This window comes from Erpetoichthys calabaricus, chromosome 3, assembly GCF_900747795.2.
Source record: "Erpetoichthys calabaricus chromosome 3, fErpCal1.3, whole genome shotgun sequence".
In the NCBI taxonomy this organism is placed as follows: domain Eukaryota; kingdom Metazoa; phylum Chordata; class Cladistia; order Polypteriformes; family Polypteridae; genus Erpetoichthys; species Erpetoichthys calabaricus.
The window spans coordinates 252,410,416-252,429,990 of record NC_041396.2 but is presented as its reverse complement, the minus strand read 5'-3'; the positions used below and the strand labels follow the sequence as shown (position 1 = coordinate 252,429,990).

Below are 19,575 nucleotides of genomic sequence, written 5' to 3'. Positions count from 1 at the left end.
GTATTCCACATAAAAAACACTCATACAAACATTTCGTTCATTTTCTGATCTCTAATATTTATCTACTGCCTGGTGGAACATAATCATACAACCCAGTGTATTATGGACGTTTTAGCACATTTCTGGCCAGTCTGCAAAGGTTATGCTCGTAGGTCCCAGTTAACTCTGAGTAGCTTCTTTCTTCTGAAACTTTCCAAATGGTTGGAGGCTAAGATTGTGACTTGGTGCGTGTTTTAAAAGGCAGCATACCCTGGATGCTTGCGTTTGGCTGTGACCTTTGTTCTTTTGGCTTCTATCGTACAACTCCAGGATGTGAGACATTCTTCAGAAGGGGATGACCTGTGACTGGAGGGTCCAGGCGTGTCCACGCTGATTACGGCGGGAGGGAGGGAGTGGGTGAGAGAAGGTGGCGTCCCGCTTATTTAAAGGAGCTCGCGGAGAACTCAACGCTCTTTTAAATTATACTGGCGACACCTGCATACTGGGAGATGGTGTCTCCACTTTTGTTGGTGCTACTGGGCGCGGCTCTGGCGGACTGTAAGTATTCTTTTCTGCTGGACAGACAGTTCGGTGATGTTCGGTTGCTCCTAGCGTTTCGGCACGGAGAAGTACGACAAAGCGTATGGCGCATTTTGTAATGACGCGGCTTGCTAACGATCCTCATTAGGCTGTCTTGATTAGAGGGAGCAGGTAGCAGAGGACTGAGGCAGAAAGACCGCATTTTACTCGGCAGTAAGTTCAGTTTTAATTTGCGACTTTTGGTAACGCATGATCGTGTACTTTATTTACGATTGTGGGAAATTTTCACTTTCTTTTTTTTTTCTTCGTGTAACAAGCGCTTAATAATCAAAGTTGTGACACTCCGCTTTAGAAACGCACTTGCGAAGTTTTCCACTGCGGCGCTTCTGGATGCGTGAGGCGCACCACCGCGCGCTAGTCTTCTTGGTCCAAGCGTTTGGATCATGCTTCTGTTCTGTGTGGTGTTAATTTCACCTTAAAAGCATGGATAATCCGTTTGGTTGCTTCAATTAATGAAATCAAACTTTTCGTCTGGTGTGGCTGATAAATGAAGTGTTCTTTCCCTTCCAGGTCTTCTACAGCTGGCACCCTTCAAGGTATTAAGCTGCACTCTAAAGCAGCTGCTGCTCTTGGATTGTAAGATGGGCTAGGGCACATTCATGCAGATCATTGATACCGTGTAATTCTATTCATTTTTATTTAGTTAGAATTTTTAGGCTTTTTACGTTACATTTTAAAATGTTTGAGTACACAGCTCTAAATATTTCACTGTGACTTGAGACTGAAGTCCAAATGCACCCACAGGACACAGCATAGACCCAGCAAGTCCAGAATTGGCCCTGGATGGACTGTCTACAAAAGCAAGATCTGCTCCAAAATACCATAATTTGGGGCTGCCAATCGACTGAATGTGTTATCTTTGGGTTTTGGAAGAAATGCGAACCCCTTGAACAGCCTTACTCCATACTGTAAGAATGCTGGGATTCAAACCCAGTCCTCACCAGCTGAGAGGCAGCAGCTCCCCAATCATACTGCCCCTTCTCTGGGGATACTTTTTTGAAAGGGTGGACCCTATTCTAGGTTGAAAGGTCAAGTGTTTTGTATGATTTTTCTTTCAGCTGCTTCAATGATCTTTTCCCCCAAATATACATACACATATATATATATATATATATATATATATATATATATATATATATATATATATATATATATATATATATATGACAGGCATTTATTTTATTATAAAGACCCCACTTATGGGATGCCAATCTGCCCTGTGGTTTTGGGATCCTGTCCAATACTTCAGGTCACCCTGAGCTGAATCTAGATTTACTAAAAGGTGTTCTTGTACTTAAAAAGTGCAATTCTGATAATCCTGGTAATTCTCAACCCCAAAACACACATTATGGAATTCAGTAGTTTATAATGTTAGAAGCTGAGCCCCTTAATGAACAACACTCATTTAATAGGCTGCATTGTTTCCTAATCGGCTTTTCCCACCTCCACTTCCATTTCTTGAGATGTGATTACTTCCAAAAATTAGCAGTCCACTGACCAAAACTTTGGACTTCCTTATATGAAATTTCAACCTTGCCTTGAAGATAATATAGTTGTTGCGGGAGACCTGCCATGTGTTTTTTGCAGCACAGGCACCAACCCTGTATTGGAAGAGAGCCTGTTGGTGGATAAATCTGCATTTGTCCACTTGGTGTTTTTTTTTTTTTTAAATTATTATTATATAAGCCATCTTTGGATTTTAATGGAGAAAGAATGGTGGTGTATGACTTGGTGGTAATAATAATAAAAATGCATTTTATTTATTGGGGCACTTTACATTAGCAGTAAATCTCAAAGTGCAACATAAAAAGATTAAACAAAGGCAAGATAAAAACGGAGATAAAACAACAATTATAGTGTTCTTGTTGTTAAGCTTTCCTAAATAGAAAAGTCTTTAGCTGTTTTTTAAAACCGACCACAATCTGCTGTGTTCTTACCCTCTCTGTTAGGGCATTCCAGAGCCGTGGAGCAGCGGCTGCAAAGGTTCGGTCACCCAATGTATGAAGTTTGGTCACAGGGGGGCGAAGGCGGTAGGGATTTGTAAAACGGAGGTTTCTTGTAGTGGTAATGGTAAGTCATTGAGCTTTCATGGCCAGGCACAATTCCTGTGTAAGCCTTGGATAAAGCTGTTAACCTGACGGATTGCTTGGATGTGATTTATTACATAAATATGGTTTGCTATGTTAAGCATGTAATATGCCATTAAATAGGGTTTGCCTGAGAGTGGTTAGTTATCATCGGTAGCATCATTATTTCTCACGTTTTTTGTGTGACTTTATTTACATAACTTAGAGCATTTTAATTGATTTTTTCAGAACTACAAATTGTTCTCATCCTCTGCTTATACCGTTCCTGTCATGAGTTGGCTTTTGACTGAAGCCATATTTGGGCAGAGCAACACTATTGGGGTGTATGTGTGTGACTGTACACGAAGGAGCTCTTGTGCCCTCCTCTTCTATACTGACTTGTAAATTAGGGTCAAGTGTATGGTAAAGCTACAGTGAATTAGTGTCCCATCCAGGAATAATTCTTACCTAATTGTGCTGGGATCAATAATGCACTGTACCTCTTGACCTTGAAATTTTTTTACCAAGAGAATACTGATTGTGGATGCTTGGATAGCAACATTTATTAATCCACTGGTGGTAATCGGTGTCTGGGCAGTAGGCTACCTATTCTATATGATGAAGCATTCGAAACTAAGAAGTGTTGAGGTGGATTTGGGGGTGCTGATGTATAATCCTGCAATTTTTGTAGTTCCAGTATTTGCAGAATCTGATTCCAGTCAGATTTGACACCCTCACTTTACAAGTGCACTAAAGAGGACCCTAACTCTCCACAGTAATCAAATGTGAGAGGTGTTGTGAGTAGAGATGTAACAAATGTATCTGACACTTTTTTTTTCTAGCGGAAGCGTACAGAATTTCTAAATCTCCTCTTCAAGGTAACCCGTTTGTGAATTGCCAGACTTGCTGGCTGACTAGTCTGTGTTGCCCCACAGGATTAGGGTTAGTCAGATGAGAGTCACATGAAGAGGATTGGCTTTTTTAGATTTGAAGGGTCCTGTGATTTCCAGCTTCCTTAAACCCTCCTTTTTTGGGAGTGTAGTCATGTGGCACTCAATCATGTGGATGCCCCAGATGCTGCCCCCCTCTCAATACTTTCATTAGTTCATTTGCATATATATATTTTTTTCTTTCCCTTCACAGCTTTAGGGGCTCCTCGAGGATTCTCTAGATATGGATCTTGGAATTCCGGTCGGTATCCCGTTTGGAGAGATGGAGATCCAAGAAACAAAAATGTTTGGAGAGGTAAACTTTAGCATTTTCATATGGGATTACAGTATATTAGCCACACTCTTACAAATATGGATTCTTTATTAGTACTTTAGGTTTTTTTTTTTTTTTTTTAAATTGTGTTGTGTAGTCCCTCAAGTAGCCATTGCTTGACAAAGCACCATTTCATCTGGGAAGGGTTCTTTGCATAAGAAGACCTGAACTTGGCCTGTGTTGTATGCAGCAAGAATCCTTTTAAAATCATGACCCATTGGTATTTAACAAATCAGTTACCAAGTATTCATGGCTGTTTGATGGTAGATCCCCCTCCCTAGGCTCCATACAGTAAAGGTGTTGTGGGTGTGTGCCCCGGGGCTCTTGAAAGTAAGTTGCATTTTAAGCTTACCACCCCCAATAATGGTTAGCCCCCCTCCAGCTAGTGGAAAGAACCTAGAGTAGGAACTATTTCACTACATGAATTGAAACCAGGAGTTGTTGGAAGGAAATTCAACTTTGTTAGAGTATAATTCATTAAATCACCCATGGGACATGGGGGAAATCTTAATCCAACCTTGGTGGAGCCTACTGCAGATCTAAAAAATCCTTCTGGAACCTCCCTATGGATGTGTCTTTGGGGAACCAAAAAATTGGTCTGCTATAGCTTCACTCTGAAGAACCACTCTGGCACACTTTTATAAGAATTCTATCGGGTTCATGTAATCCTTGATATACTTCCACCATTAGGAATGGAAAACTATCCTGGTGATTGAGTGCTAATAGACCTACCTTTGTTACAGAAGCAGTAATTCAGATTTATTTTCCCCAGGAGGAGGTGTATCTTTCAGAATAGGAAATGATGGCCCCACGCTGACTGGTGCCAAGGTGACTTTTTCCATTCAGATCAAGTTTCCCCATAACCAGAATGTAACAGAGGACGGAGACGTGGTTTGGACCCACAACTGTACAGTAAATGGTAAGCTTAATCTCTCATCTTTTTGACAAGTATAGTGACACAGAATTAGAACTCCTGGAATCTTGCTGTGCATAGCCACCGTAAGAGGCAATCAGTCAGAAGTGTGGTATACTGGCATCGGGTAACAAACTTGAAAGGCTGACTTTAGTTCTGAAAAGGTAAAACTGAAGGAGCCCTGCATCCAGTGGAATGGAATGTTGGGAAGAGTTGCAGAATACATCTATAGCTTTCAAATGGTCCTCTATTTACGAAACCGTAAAATGTATACTTGTATGTCTTTTCCAAGTAGAGACTGTGATACAATAACACAAAAAAAATGCATAGAATACAACGTATAAACCAACAGGAGCACACACATGTATAGTGTTTATATAACATTAAAATGTTTTGACTGGCTGTTCACCAACCTTATCGGTCAACAGAAATTGAGTGCTAATGTCCCTGTGCCATCAGCCAGACGGGTGAAATGAGAAAAGCTAACTGTTCCATGGTTAAGGTCTTTAGCAATGCTGTTTGCTTTCTAATACAGCATGATTTTTGTCCTAACTCTGGTCCGATTTCCAGTAACCAGTTCTGTAGCTTAAGCTTTGCATGTCGCTGTAAAGACTAAAATTTAATGTCCCATAGACATGGTCACTTGGCCTAGCCTCTCCCAGATGTTTGTTTCTCTCAGTTTTTAAGGGAGAGCCCAGCTTATTTTGGCTGCTTATATCTGTGACCTTGCCCTTTTTGCTTATTACACCAAGTTTGTGACCTTCGGTGATGGTACAGACATAAATCAAGAACTTTGCCTGTGGATCGGCACCACCTTCACTACTATGGATCAGTATAGTGACCACATAACTGCTCGTCTCCCTGTTCCGTCTGATCTCTCCATCCCTTTCCTCTCACTTGTGAACAACACCCCAAGGTATCTGAACTCCTCCACTTGAGGCAGTAACTCCTCTCTCCGGCAGAGGACTGGGCCCTTTTTTCCTGCTGATTTTATTATCCTCAAGTATATTTAAACTTCGCCATATTAAAGTAAAACCTTTTTTTACTTTAAGTATGAATAGCAGTCATTGCACTCTTCCCTTCTATCACACTAGTGAGTTGAGATATCCTTGGCCTCACTTATGTTGGTTCCTCAGTTAATTCTCTGATACTTTTGGCGATTTTTGTCATGGAGATGCAGTGGTCGATCACGCAACAAGGAGATTGGGGGTTTCCTGTGCCAACATGGTTTTCCTCTGGGTGCTTGGGTTTCCTCCCACAATCCAAAAAAATGCAGGTTAGATGGATTGGTGTGGCAAAATGACCACATTGGGGCTAACTTAACAATGGACTGGGACCCTGCTCAGGATATGTGGATTAAGAAATGGATGGATGATGCACTTGAATTGGGGCTGCCCCAGTCTCCTCTTCACAACAGTCCTGTGGATAAAGTTGAAGTAGACCTATAGAAGCTTAAGTAGGGTACCATGAAGTCTATGCATTAGACTTAAAATAAGGAGATGGTCAACTTGAGACTCTCGTTATACTGGCTTATCCTGCATAAGGAATGTAGTAGGTGCCCTGGATTTTTTTTTTTTTATTATATTTTATTAAATTAATCAGTTAGGAGTAAGATCTTCGCATGCTCTTGACTCTCTTGGAAGTTCCTAAAGGGTTACAATTTCATGATGTTTTGATCCACTATATTGCCAAAAGTATTGGGACACCTGCCTTTACATACACATGAAATTTAATAACATCCAATTTTTAATACATAGACTTTAATATGGAGTTGGCCCACCCTTTGCAGCAATAAAAACTTTATTCTTCTGGGAAGGTTCTACACTAGGCTTAGGAGTGGGTTTATGGGAGTTTTTCTTCATTCTTCCAGGAGAGCATTTGTGAGGTCAGGCACTGCTGTTGGACGAGAAGGCCTGTCTCACAGTCTCCACTCCAATTCATCCCAACGGTGTTCTATCGGGTTGAGGTCAGAGCTCTGTGCAGGCCAGTCAACTTCAACTCGCTTATCCATTTCTTTATAGACCTAGCTTTGTTCACTGGTGCACAGTCATGTTGGAAAAGGAAGGGGCCATCCCCAAACTATTCCCACAAAGTTGGGAGTATGAAATAGTTCCAGTGAAAGGAACTTAATGCTTCAGCATACAAAGCCATTTTGGACAAAGAGGCCAAGCCCAACCCCTGGAAAAACTGTCCCACACCATAATCCCCCTACACCAAACTTTTTACACTTGGCACAGTGAAGTCAGGCAAGTACCGTTCTCCTGGCAAATGCCAAACCCAGACTCGTCCATTGGAATACCAGACAGAAGCGTGATTCGTCACTCCAGAGGACATATCTCCACTGCGCTAGTCCAGTGGCGGTGTGCTTTACACCACTGCATCCAACGTTTTGCATTGACTTGATGTAAGGGTTGGATGCAGCTGCTTGGCCATGGCAACCCATTCCAGGAAGCTCTCTATGCACTGTTCTTGAGCTTTTGGAGGTCTATAGCTATTGACTCTGTAGAAAGTTGGCAACTTCTGCACACTGCACTTCAGCATGCTGTCCCTGCACTGATTTCACGTGGCCTACCATTTTGAGACTGAGTTGCTGTTCCCACTTGCTTCCACTTTGTTATAATACCACTAACAGTTGACTGTGGAATATTGTAGCGAGGAAATTTCACAAATGGACTTATGGTACCGTAATATGATGCCACCTATACAATGTTTGAATTCATTGAGCTCCTGGGAGCGACCCATTCTTTCACAAATGTTTGTAGCAGCAGTCTGCATGCGTAGGTGCTTGATGTTATACACCTGTGGCCATGAAAGTGATTGGGACACCTGAATTCAATGATTTGGAGGGGTGTCCCAATACTTTTGGCAATATGGAGTATGTTTGTATTCTGGCAGCAATTTTCAATTTAATTGAATTAAATTTAAAGAAATTATTCTTGCATCCAAACTGGCATTTATGGGTTAATTGAATGGAGATGTCAACCCTCTGCAAATGAAAGCTTGGCCTATTAATGTTGACTTTGCACCCAAAAGCACGTGTAGGCAGGATCAAAGCCAAGTTCTGTGAGGTCTGCCATAAGAGGTTGGTACTGGTATGATGGCAATGCCATGTTTTATTTCCCAATAGCCCTAGACCTTTCAAGGATGTTTTCTTGTGGTCTGTGCTTTGAGGTGCATCCTGTTTCCCCTGATCATCCTTGAGATGTTTCTGCAGCTTAATTGGAGTCCACCTGTGGTAAATTCAGTTGACTGGACATGATTTGGAAAGGCACACACCTGTCTATAAGGTCCCACAGTTGACCGTTCATGTCCGAGCACAAACCAAGCATGAAGTCAAAGGAATTGTCTGTAGACCTCCAACACAGGATTGTCTCGAGGCACAAATCTGGGGAAGGTTACAGAAACATTTCTGCTGCTTTGAAGGTCCCAATAAGCACAGTGGCCTCCATCTTCCATAAGTGGAAGAAGTTCAAAACCACCAGGACTCTTTCTAGAGTTGGCTGGCCATCTAAACTGAGCGGTCGGGGGAGAAGGGCCTTAGTCAGGGAGGTGACCAAGAACCCGACGGTCACTCTGTCAGAGCTCCAGAGGTCCTCTGTGGAGAGAAAACCTTCCAGAAGGACAACCATCTCTGCAGCAATCCACCAATCAGGCCTGTATGGTAGAGTGGCCAGACGGAAGCCACTCCTTAGTAAAAGGCACATGTCAGCCCACCTTGAGTTTGCCAAAAGGCACCTGAAGGACTCTCAGACCATGAGAAAGAGAAAATTCTCTGGTCTGATGAGACAAAGATTGAACTCTTTGGTGTGAATGCCAGGCGTCACGTTTGGAGGAAACCTGGCACCATCCCTACAATGAAGCATGGTGGTGGCAGCATCATGCTGTGGGGATGTTTTTCAGCGGAAGGGACTGGGAGACTAGTCAGGGTAAAGGGAAAGATGACTGCAGCAATGTACAGAGACATCCTGGATGAAAACCTGCTCCAGAGCGCTCTTGACCTCAGACTGGGGCGACGGTTCATTTTTCAGCAGGACAACGACCCTAAGCACACAGCCAAGATATCAAAGGAGTGGCTTCAGGGCAACTCTGTGAATGTCCTTGAGTGGCCCAGACTTGAATCCGATTGAACATCTCTGGAGAGATCTTAAAATGGCTGTGCACCGACACTTCCCATCCAACCTGATGGAGCTTGAGAGGTGCTGCAAAGAGGAATGGGCGAAACTGGCCAAGGATAGGTGTGCCAAGCTTGTGGCATCATACTCAAAAAGACTTGAGACTGTAATTTCTGCCAAAGGTGCATTAACAAAGTATTGAGCAAAGGCTGTGAATACGAGTGCACATGTGATTTCTCAGTTTTTTTTATTTTTAATAAATTTGCAAAAACCTCAAACTCTTCACATTGTCATTATGAGGTTTTGTGTGTAGAATTCCGAGGGAAAAAAATGAATTTCCACATTTTTGTTACAGCCTAAGTCCAAAATGGACTAAAGTGATGCGCTGTGAATACTTTCTGGATGCACTGTATGTACAGCCAACGCTGGGAGCTCTGCCATTGGCTGACACTAAGGAGCTACGTCACAGGACCTTTTAATTCGGACACTATGGGTTTGGTGGTGGTCACCAGTGTGCAAAATGTGCTATCTGGGATGGATTGTGCTGGGATTTTATGAAAAATACATGTTAATGTAGTTTATGGGAAAATACTTGTTTGAACTAGTGCAATATACTTGTTTGTTTACATTAACTGAGGGCAATGGCTCTTTGACTTGGAATTATAGTCCCTAGTATGTAGTACAAGAAACCAGTTTTCTGGTGGCTTCAGCAGGAACTTGTGATCTCCTTTTCCCAAAGGTGGACCATAAAGGACATTGCAACTTCTAAGTTGTTTACCCCAAAACCTCCCCACCCTGATGCCCCTCAAAAGCACAGTCCTAGTGAAAAGCTTAATCCTTGGCTCGGTGTGTAGGCACATAATCTAATCAAGCCACGAGTAGTAAATGAATGGATGACACCCCATAAACTAAACTCTGCTCCAGTTTTCTCAAACTTCTTATCCCACCTCTTGATGCAGGCACACAGTATCAGGGTGGAGATCCAATTTATCCCAGTGAAGGCTCTTCAGCAGGATGGAGTGGCTTCTTCCCAAATGGAGCACCTTTCCCTAGGACCTTCAATCGAAGAAAGCCCAGATTTGTGTTTGTCTGGCAGACCCGCGGTAAGAAATGCCTTAGAGTTGTGGTTGACACCTTCAAACAAATTAACATAAGGGGGAGTGGAGTTTTGCATTAAAGTTAGTCCCATCTTTCAGACTCAAGTCATTTGACTTTCCCTTTCTCCATTTGTTGCTCCTCCTAGATCTCTTTGGGTTTCTAAATTTTTATTTATTGCCTACAACTAGGGAAATTCTGGCAGGTGGCAGATGGACCATCCTCATCTCTAACAATTGACACAGATGATATTCCCCTGGGATCCTATTCTATGGAAGTTGTCGTGTATCATTCTCGTGGAAAGGATAAGTTTGTCCCACTTGGTCAAGCTGCAACTCAATTCACTGTTACAGGTAGGGGTCTCCAGTGGTGAATTTCTAAACTTACTATTTTTCATAACTAACTGGAATTTCCAAGTTTCTTATTTTTCTGTCTTTTGCAGATCAGATCCCATTCTCTTTGTTAATCTCTCAGATCAGTGATGTCAACCGAGCAGACCAAAGCTTCATCCAGAACAAAGCAATCTCTTTCGTGATTCACCTACATGACCCAAGTCAGTATTTGCAGGATGCAGATATAGCATTCAACTGGGACTTTGGAGACAACAGTGGAACACTGATTTCTCGCAGCTTACAAGTCACTCACACCTACCTGAGTGCTGGTGCTTTTAGGCCTCAAGTCACCTTGCAAGCCTCCATTCCGTCAGCCAGCTGTGGTACTTCTGGGGACATACCCACACCTGGAGCCACCACAGAAGGCTCTGGATTAGTTACTTCAGACCCACCTACAACTCCTCAACTAGCTTCTACAGGTAAGCAGTGTGTGTAAGTAGTTTTTGCTTTATGAACACTTACTTCCAATGTTTATTCTGAAAATTACAAAATCCCTAGTACTAACGGACTGACACAATTTTCCCAAAACCCACACAAATAATTCTCCAGTGTCCTTGAATTAACCTCATTTCCTTACACCCTTGTCTACCTTGTTTTGCCAGCTCCAGCCGAAGTTTCTGTTGTCCCAGTTCAGCCATCTACCCCTAGTCCCATCCTGACCACTAATCCTACTGTCCCTTCCAACTTGGATCTGGCTGTTCCTGCTTCAGTGGAGGTTCCAGCTAATGATGCCACACCGTTGAATGAAATGGCAAATGTGGCTTCTCAGACTCCTGAGGAGGCTGCTGTAGTTCCTGTTAGTACAACTGCTACAGAGGTTGCTGAGGAAGCAGGTATTATCGAGGATGAGGTGAATGTTGATACTGCAGCGGAAGATCCAGAAGTTGCAGTATTGGATGGAACCCAAGGCACTCCTGAAAATATAGCAGAGTCTGTGACAGTGGCTGCTTCCTTAGATTTGGCCAGTGAAGCTACCACTGTGCTTGGGGATGTAGCGGAGGAAGTAGAATCGGACACTGCTGCTGAAGTGGTAGAGGAGGATGCCACACAAGTTGCCCCTGCTGATGATGATGCTGCTGCTGAGCTGGTGACTGTAGCTACTCCTGCAAGTGTAGTGGAAAATGTGGTTGCTGCAGTGGATGCAGTCACCCCTCTGACAGATGCTGCAGCAGGAGAGATCAGCAATGAAATTGTGGAGACTGCAGGTGAGGTAATAGTTATCCTCTCCTAGAAGTGTAGTACGGAGAAGATTATATACTCTTTTGGCAATGATGGCCTTTAAGATTTAAGATCCTGATTGCTTGAACTTTAGTGAGTTGTTTGATGTGATGCTCTAAGATTTGTTTTAGGAAATATCTTTCATTGCTTCCTGTTTTGGATGTCTGCACCATGAAAGCCACTGACTTTTTTTTTTTGTTTCCACAGATGTTCTACTTCCCGAAGATCAGATTGAGGCAACTGCCAATGTACCCCTGTTAGTAGCCAAGAGACAAGTACTGGAGAACTCTGGTGAGACCTGCCTGATCTACCGCTATGGGTCCTTCTCCACAGACCTGGACATTGTTCGTAAGTGATGTCCTTGCACATAAGGTTTCTACAAAAATTTGCAGAGTGGTTAGGTGAAAATGATGCACATACAGTTACTAAGTATGATTAGAGTGAAATTCTGTATGGTAATGATTTTACATTTTATGGGTAATGGTATATCCATGATTGTTAGATCACCTGTGACCTTGGGTTCTTAATGTGGGTATGTGAAAATCCGCTACACGATAAACTTGTCTTTGTCCATATTGTACCCAGGGTATTCACCCTTCAGGACCTCTAATAGCAGGCTGCTTACGGACTGCAACTATTTTACTTCTTCAACCCAGTTTACCACCAACAGAGGTGCTTCCGGAAGTGTCCTTAAGGGACCTCTGCTAGACAAGGAATGGGCAATCTAGCTGTTGGCTTGCTAAGTAACAATCAGACCTTTTTATACTTTCAGTTAAATGGTATTGCAGCAAATAGGCAATACAAAATTATGCAACCTCAGTGGAATCGGGCAGTCTTTCTTCAGTCTTGGATGATTCTACAATTTACAAAAAAAAAAAAAAAAAAATTCCTGCCTGAGACAAAGCTCATTGGTAATGTCTAGCAATGTTGATGGGGGATAGAACTCCATCTTAGCTAAGAAAGGACACTAAGAGGAGCTGATCTAGCGGCAGCAACTGAATGGAAGACTTTACAAAAAGTGTCGAGTAACTGAAGTGAGACCCTTTTATGTATTTTTTGAAAGCCTAATAAGCCAACTGTGCTGTCCTCATCCTCCTCCTCCTCCTCGCCCAAAATAAGCTCTCACACCTAGCTTTGTTTCTAGTAGAGGAGTCCACCATTTTTCCAAAAACAAATTGTATTCAGTCATTATCGTATAAGTGCAAGGTTTGAATCCCAAAGGCAACCAAAAGCTACTCAAAGCTTGTTTGGCTATACAGAACATTCAAAGGTCACTCTTCACTTTCTAACCATGCAAAATACTCCATTCTATCTTGACTTTTACTCTTTCACAGAAAAAAATCGCACTTCTGTTCAGCATGACACAACTTTCAGGCTAACACCTTTACCTGAAATATATCCGTTGATAACTTAGTGTCTACCATACATCCTGTCGGTATAAGCCAATAAATGTAGACTGAGAAGTGAACCAGCTCTTTTGTGAATTGAGAATGCCACCGGTCTTCAGCATGGTGGCACTTATTGCAGTGGAGTGGTGTATACTGGTTTTATGTGCCTTTTATTCATTAAGTGTAGATTTACTTTCAGCTCAGTGTGTAAGGTTTATTTTAAGTTGGATTCTCCTTTCAAAGACTCCAATTTCATTCTGTAGTGGTTAGCCATTCCAGCTATGGCTGGAAACGTCTGTGCACTGCTTTGTGGGGTGTTTATCAATTAAAAGGTTTCATACTGCTAAGGGAGAATGCAAAATATAATTAATGAAATACTGAAGTCAAAACGTTTTGTGCTTGTCTCCTCAGAGGGAATTGAGGCTGTGCAGATCATTCAGGTGGCTAACGTGAACACGGCAGAATCTTCGAATGTGGTGGATCTGACTGTGGCCTGTCAGGGCAGGTAATTTGCAAGGGGCGTGTGGGGTTTATGACTGGGGTCTCCTATATAAGGAGGGCTTGGAGTTTGAGGTTTGTGAGTTGCATGAGTGACTTTGGTAGCCTGTGAGAAAGTTGGTTGGGCAATTTGTTTTTCAAGATTTGTGTATTGCAGAGTTGTTGTGGCGTTTCCCTTATTTATGTATTTTCTTTCCTCTCCCCACAAGCTTGCCCAATGAAGTGTGCACCATAATATCAGATGAGAACTGTGAAGTGCCACTTCAGACGACTTGTAGCGAGGTGCTGCCTACTCCTGAATGCCAGCTTGTCCTCCGGCAGATCTTCAATGACACTGGAGTATTCTGTGTCAATGTGTCCTTGACCAACGGTGTGAGCCTGGCAGCAGCCAGTGCCCACGTCAACATCAATGCAGGTTTGTGAGACTTGAGAATTATGTTTTGGTATAACTGGCGCAAGAAGTTGTATGTATGAAGGAAGTCAGTTTGCACTGACAAATAGTGGATTTTATTTTAAATTTAATGCTGTCATTTTATATAATGAATTGGAAATTGTGCATTTGGTATGTGTCCTCTGTCTGGACGGAGGGCTTTGATGGGCAGGGTAATGATGTAAGTAATTGGGAGATTAAACTGTAAATATATTCTTATGAGCAAATTGGGTACCCCTGCTTATCCATGCTATTGTGTGGACACTCCTGTGGCAGAAGGACAATGCATAAAATCCTGCAGATACAATGAGCGGATGAGACACAGTAGGGTCAGAAGTTTGCATCGATTCTTTGCACCCAGCCTTCCTTATGACCACAGTCCAGACTGGTATATTGGTGGGTGGAATGTTCTCTTGGCATGTTTTGGGTCTTTTTTTTTTTTTTTTTTTTTTAATACCTGTCATCACTTGAATGCCACAGCCTACTTGAGTATTGTTGCTGACAATGTGCATCCTTTCATGGCCACAAATTAGCCATCTTCTGACAACAACTTCCACCATGATGAAAGCACCAAGTCACAAAACAAGCTTCCTCTCAAACTGGTTTCATGAACATGTGTTAAGTGGCCTTCCCAGTCGCCAGATCTGAATATAAAAACACCTCAGAGATGTGGTAGAAAAGGAGATTCACAGCATGGATGTGTAGCTCACAAATCTGGAGATGCAATCCTGTCTCTATGGAATGTTTGTTTCCAGCATCTTGTGGAATCCGTGCCACAAAGAGCTGAGGCTGTTTTGAGGGCAAAAGGAGGCCCTTGCATCTCTCAGCATAATGTTCCTAATTTGCTCAGTGAGTAGATTTTCGTTATATTAAAAAAAAAAAAAAACCTTTATTGAGGTTCAGCACTTCAGTCCATGTGTCCTGACCTGACTTGTGATATGGTGAAGCATGGCCTATACACTTGCTAGGGTTGTGCCTACCAAAGTATACTTCATCCATTATCCAACCTGCTAAATCCTAACTACAGGGTCATGGTGGTCCGCTGGAGCCAATCCCAGCCAACAAGGAAACAAACCCCGGGCAGGGCGCCAGCCCACCACAGGGTGCACACACATACACACGGGCCATTTTAGAATCTCCAATGCACCTAACCCGCATGTCTTTTGGACTGTAGGAAGAAACCCACGCAGACATGGGGAGAACATGCAAACTCCATGCTGGAAGGACCTGGGAAGCAAACCCAGGTCTCCTAGCTGCGAGGCATCAGCGCTACCCACTGCGCCACCGTGCTGCCAGTATACTTTATGCTTATCCAAATGTATATAATAATTCATTATTTATATAGCACTTTTCTCAGTACTCAAAGTGCTATCCACACAGGGAGGAACCGGGAAGTGAACCCACAATCTTCCAGTCTCCTTACTGCAAAGCAGGACTACATATTAGGATGAATGATAAATTGAATGAAAGAGATTATCAACTTTTTAGTCTTGGGTTTGTTTTAGTATAATTTTGTAATCAATATTTTAACACTTTATTTCTATCCGTTACTAGCACCATCTATTGGTGAAATCTTGAACTATTATGAAAATTTCATTTAATTTGCATGGATTAACTGATAGATTTTTAGTGAGACAGATTGATTCATATATTGTCCATCGGAAGTAAGTGTACAAAATTTCAAGTCATTTGGACAATAGGAAGTGGGTTAAATATCGATCACCAGTTTGTCGGCTACAAATCTTGTAAAGTTAAAATAAGTGTGGTAATAAGAGTGCATTACAACTGTAAGCATATGGGCATGATGTAACAAGCCTGCTAGATCCATCCATTATGGGGGTCTGGCCTGTTAAACTGAAATGCTGCTGCTGTAATAGGTGCACATGTTTAATTTGTGCCTACTCCTAGATGCTGGTTCTAGTTGGTCCATATTAATATGAAGACCACTGTTTTTTGATTTCTGCATGGGCCAGTCACAGGACTGGTGGTGGTGGTGGTGGTTGGGTGAGGAGTATTCTCTAGCACAGTAGATTCGTCCCCTAATCAGATAAGGCTGAATCAAGGTATGAATATCATTCTTCAATCCATATACCCCATTTGTCCGTTACCCTTTTATTTTTTTTCTTATTTAGTAAAATCTCATCTACCTGTTAGCAGAGTTAAAAAAAAAACACATTTGCGCAGTGGCGTTTTACTACAATTGCAAAGACTGACATTTCTTTTAATGGGTTCAGGAATAATTGGGTGTTTACTTGTAAGGTGATTAACTTAAACAAGTTTTATTTCTTTGAGTGTGGTGGAAAATATAGGGTATTTGTGACCTATGGGGGGGGGGGGGGCACTAAAAGTGTGCTGGCAGTACAGGAAGGGGGATATTTAAGAAAAATCCCTTTTTCCTTTGGATCTAGTGGCGGCTATATTAGATATTGATGCTGACTACACAGTAGAACAGGCCAGCCAATGTGACCAGATAGTTTGTGTTCTGCTAGTGGGCTTGGTCATTAATACTGAAGCCTCTAACAGGATTTTTCTTTTATCCCCCCCAGCATCAAGTTCCTCGACAACTACCATTACACTTCTGGTTCTAGGGCTGCTTCTGGTTGCCGGCGCAGTTGGTGCTGTAGCTTTTACCTACAGGTGAGGAGATTAGCTTCATGGGTGGCTTGGCTTTCTGCCTCGTGATTAATTTTTTAGTATTTAAGATTGCTGGAGCGTGCACGTCATAAGTGTGCTTAAGGCTGACTCGTGATGATCAGACTGTGATCCTCAAAGCTTAAACTGCCTAGTGATATACAACGCATTCAGAAAGCATTTAGACCCCCTTGCCTTTTTTTTTGTTTGCAGCCTTCTGCTAAAAATCCTTCAATTTTTTTCTCTCATTAAGCAACACTCCTACCCCAGAATGACAGGTAAAACAAGATTATATAGATTTTCATGTATTTAAACTAAATTTCTCAATGAAAATCGATGTTTGTCTGGAGTCCCAATGTGGTCGATTCAATTGATCACAAATGATTGGGGAAAGTGCACACCTGTCTGAGGTCCCACAGCTGACAATGTGTATCGGAGCAAAAAACAAGTCCTGAAGTTGAAGGAACTGGCAGCAGAGCTTAGACAGCATTCTGTTGAGGCACAGATTTGTGGAAAAACTAAAATTCGGCAGCATTGAAGATTCCCAAAAGCACAGCAGTCTTCTGAATTGAACTCTGGAACAAACCTAACTCTTCTACAGCCTGTCACTCAGCCAAACCGTTCAATCCGGGGAGAAGAGCCAAGGTAAGGGGTGACCGAAAATCAGTTACTCTGGCTAAGCTTTGGACAACCTTCAATGCAACAGTCCACACTGAGCTTCAATGCAGTGGCCAGATGGAAGTCTCTGCCATAAGATACAAGAAAGGCACCTCTAGGACTCCTGGACTGAGAAATAAAGTTCTCTGGTCTGAAATTTTGGGGTATTCAGTGTTGCTTGAATAGGGGTGTTGGATGGTTTGTTATATTTAAATTTAGCACAGCACTGCAATATAAACGAACGTGATGGGGTCTACATACTTTGTGAAGGCATTGTATGTACAAATGTATAGCACTGATCTTACAGATGTGTAATAAGGTGGCTTACAATAAAAGGTGCAATGTTGATGGATTGCTCTCCACTGATTCCCTCATTTCCTCCTAGGCATCGGCTGAAGGCCTACCACCCCCTTACAGAGGAGGGCCTGAACAGGAGGCCAGAGGAGGAAGAGCAGATGTCTATTCAAAGCTTCCTAAGGACATTTTTGGGTTGGGAGATTGTTGGGGAGAATCGGCCCCTGCTACGAAGCCAGGTTGTCTAGGTTCATCACTTTGCTAATGCATATCCCACCATCACAGCCCCCCCCCCCCCCCCATTTTTTTTTTTTTTTACAGCACTAGCTCCTGATAACCAGATTGGGGGGGGGGGGGGGCAAGAGGGTTAAAGTGTCATAAAATCTCCATTTCAGTCATGCCGTACCCCCCCCCCCCCCCCCCCCCCCCCCCCTTAACATTTAGAAGATAAGGTTTTCCTACATCTTTGGAATGAAGGTGTAACTTTTTTTTTTTTTTTTTCAAGCTACGTTTTTGGGATAATACGATGGAAGTTTTATGGGCTTATGGATATGGATTAGCATGGATGGCCTGTTCACCTTTGTGCTGAAGGCAAGCTACAGCTTTCAGTATAGTGTCATAGTATATAAAGTACAACTTCACTGTGTCAAATCTGGAAAAAATTCCTGTATAATATTTAATAAATATCCAACTTTTAAGTTTAAGAAATGAGTAGGAGCTTTTTAAATTTTCAGAATTGTGACCTTGTCATGACATTTACATATGCAGATTTTGCTGTTTTGGTCTAAATTTTACCTTTGTCTGTATGAGTGATGGTCACATCTCCAGAATTACATAACCAATCTGCCTAAGGGAGTGTGATTTACAAGGCACTAGAGTTGCTGAAGTATTTAATCCAGCCACTATAAAATGGCATGCTTTGACTAGTCTTAACCGTTCTTGACCAGTAGATGGCAGACTTTTCAGTCTGAATGGATTTGTGCCTAATTGTTTCACAAGCCGTTTGATCCTCTAGTTCATTTTTAGAATTCTACTTTTAGAGAAGTTGTCCTGCAATTAAATTTCATGTGCCATTTCTCAAGCTGCTTGGATTTTTGTTGAATCCACTTTATTGAATGATGGATAAACCTCTCCAAAGCTGTGACCATCTGCACTGCCTATAACTTTAGTTCCAGGAATGTTAATACTACATGTTCTATAAATTTGTTTCCTCAACTTTTGTTGTAATATGCCCAAGAGTATAAAGTTTCACCTACAATGAAGAGTGGATTTTCTGCATATGGGAACAGAACTTCTACTCACGGTGGTGCAATGGAAGCGCTGCTGCCTCACAGTAAGGAGACCCGGGTTCACTTCCCAAGTCCTCCCTGCGTGGAGTCTGCATGTTCTCCCTGTGTCTGTGTGGGTTTCCTCCCACAGTCCAAAGACATGCAGGTTAGGTGCATTGGTGATCCTCAATTAAAAAATAATAATACATTTTATTTATACAAGGCGCCTTTCGGGGAACTCAAGGACACCGAACAAACACTAAATAAATAAATAATTAAAAGACACAATTATAAAAAAACTTAAAACATCAGAAAATCTAGAAATTAAAACCAAACAACCATTATAAATCAGGAGGAAAAAGAAAAAGCCATTTTAAACAGATGTTTTAAGTTTACATTTGAAGGATGAATACGAGTTGATATTTCGGAGATCCGCAGGCAATGAATTCCAGAGCTTGGGAGCAGAACGGCTGAAAGATCTGCTCCCCATGGTGGTTAGACGGGCGGGAGGGACAGTCAGATGGGTGGAGGAAGAGGATCTAAGGTTACGGGATGGAACGGCAACATGAAAAAGGTCAGACAGATATGGAGGGGCGAGGTTATGAATGGCCTTAAATGTTAATAGCAGAATCTTTAAAATCAGTTCGAAACTTGATCGGGAGCCAATGAAGCTGCTGCAAGACCGGAGTAATATGGTGAATAGATGGGATTTGAGTAATGATACGTGCTGCAGAATTCTGGACTAACTGAAACTTATGAAGAGATTTATTA

At 42.2% G+C, this 19,575-nt stretch overlaps 1 protein-coding gene across 1 annotated transcript; it reads left to right on the top strand.

The window, feature by feature from the left end:
• The first annotated feature begins 376 nt into the window (after positions 1 to 376).
• Positions 377 to 17,848, top strand: pmela (premelanosome protein a). Its single transcript, XM_028798071.2, has 12 exons — positions 377 to 537; positions 3,789 to 3,890; positions 4,681 to 4,827; positions 9,893 to 10,036; positions 10,220 to 10,381; positions 10,471 to 10,839; positions 11,023 to 11,625; positions 11,846 to 11,986; positions 13,438 to 13,531; positions 13,734 to 13,939; positions 16,501 to 16,591; positions 17,628 to 17,848. The coding sequence occupies exons 1-12, from the start codon at positions 489 to 491 to the stop codon at positions 17,782 to 17,784; spliced, it is 2,265 nt and encodes a 754-aa protein (XP_028653904.1). The 5' UTR covers positions 377 to 488; the 3' UTR covers positions 17,785 to 17,848.
• Positions 17,849 to 19,575: the final 1,727 nt, after the last annotated feature.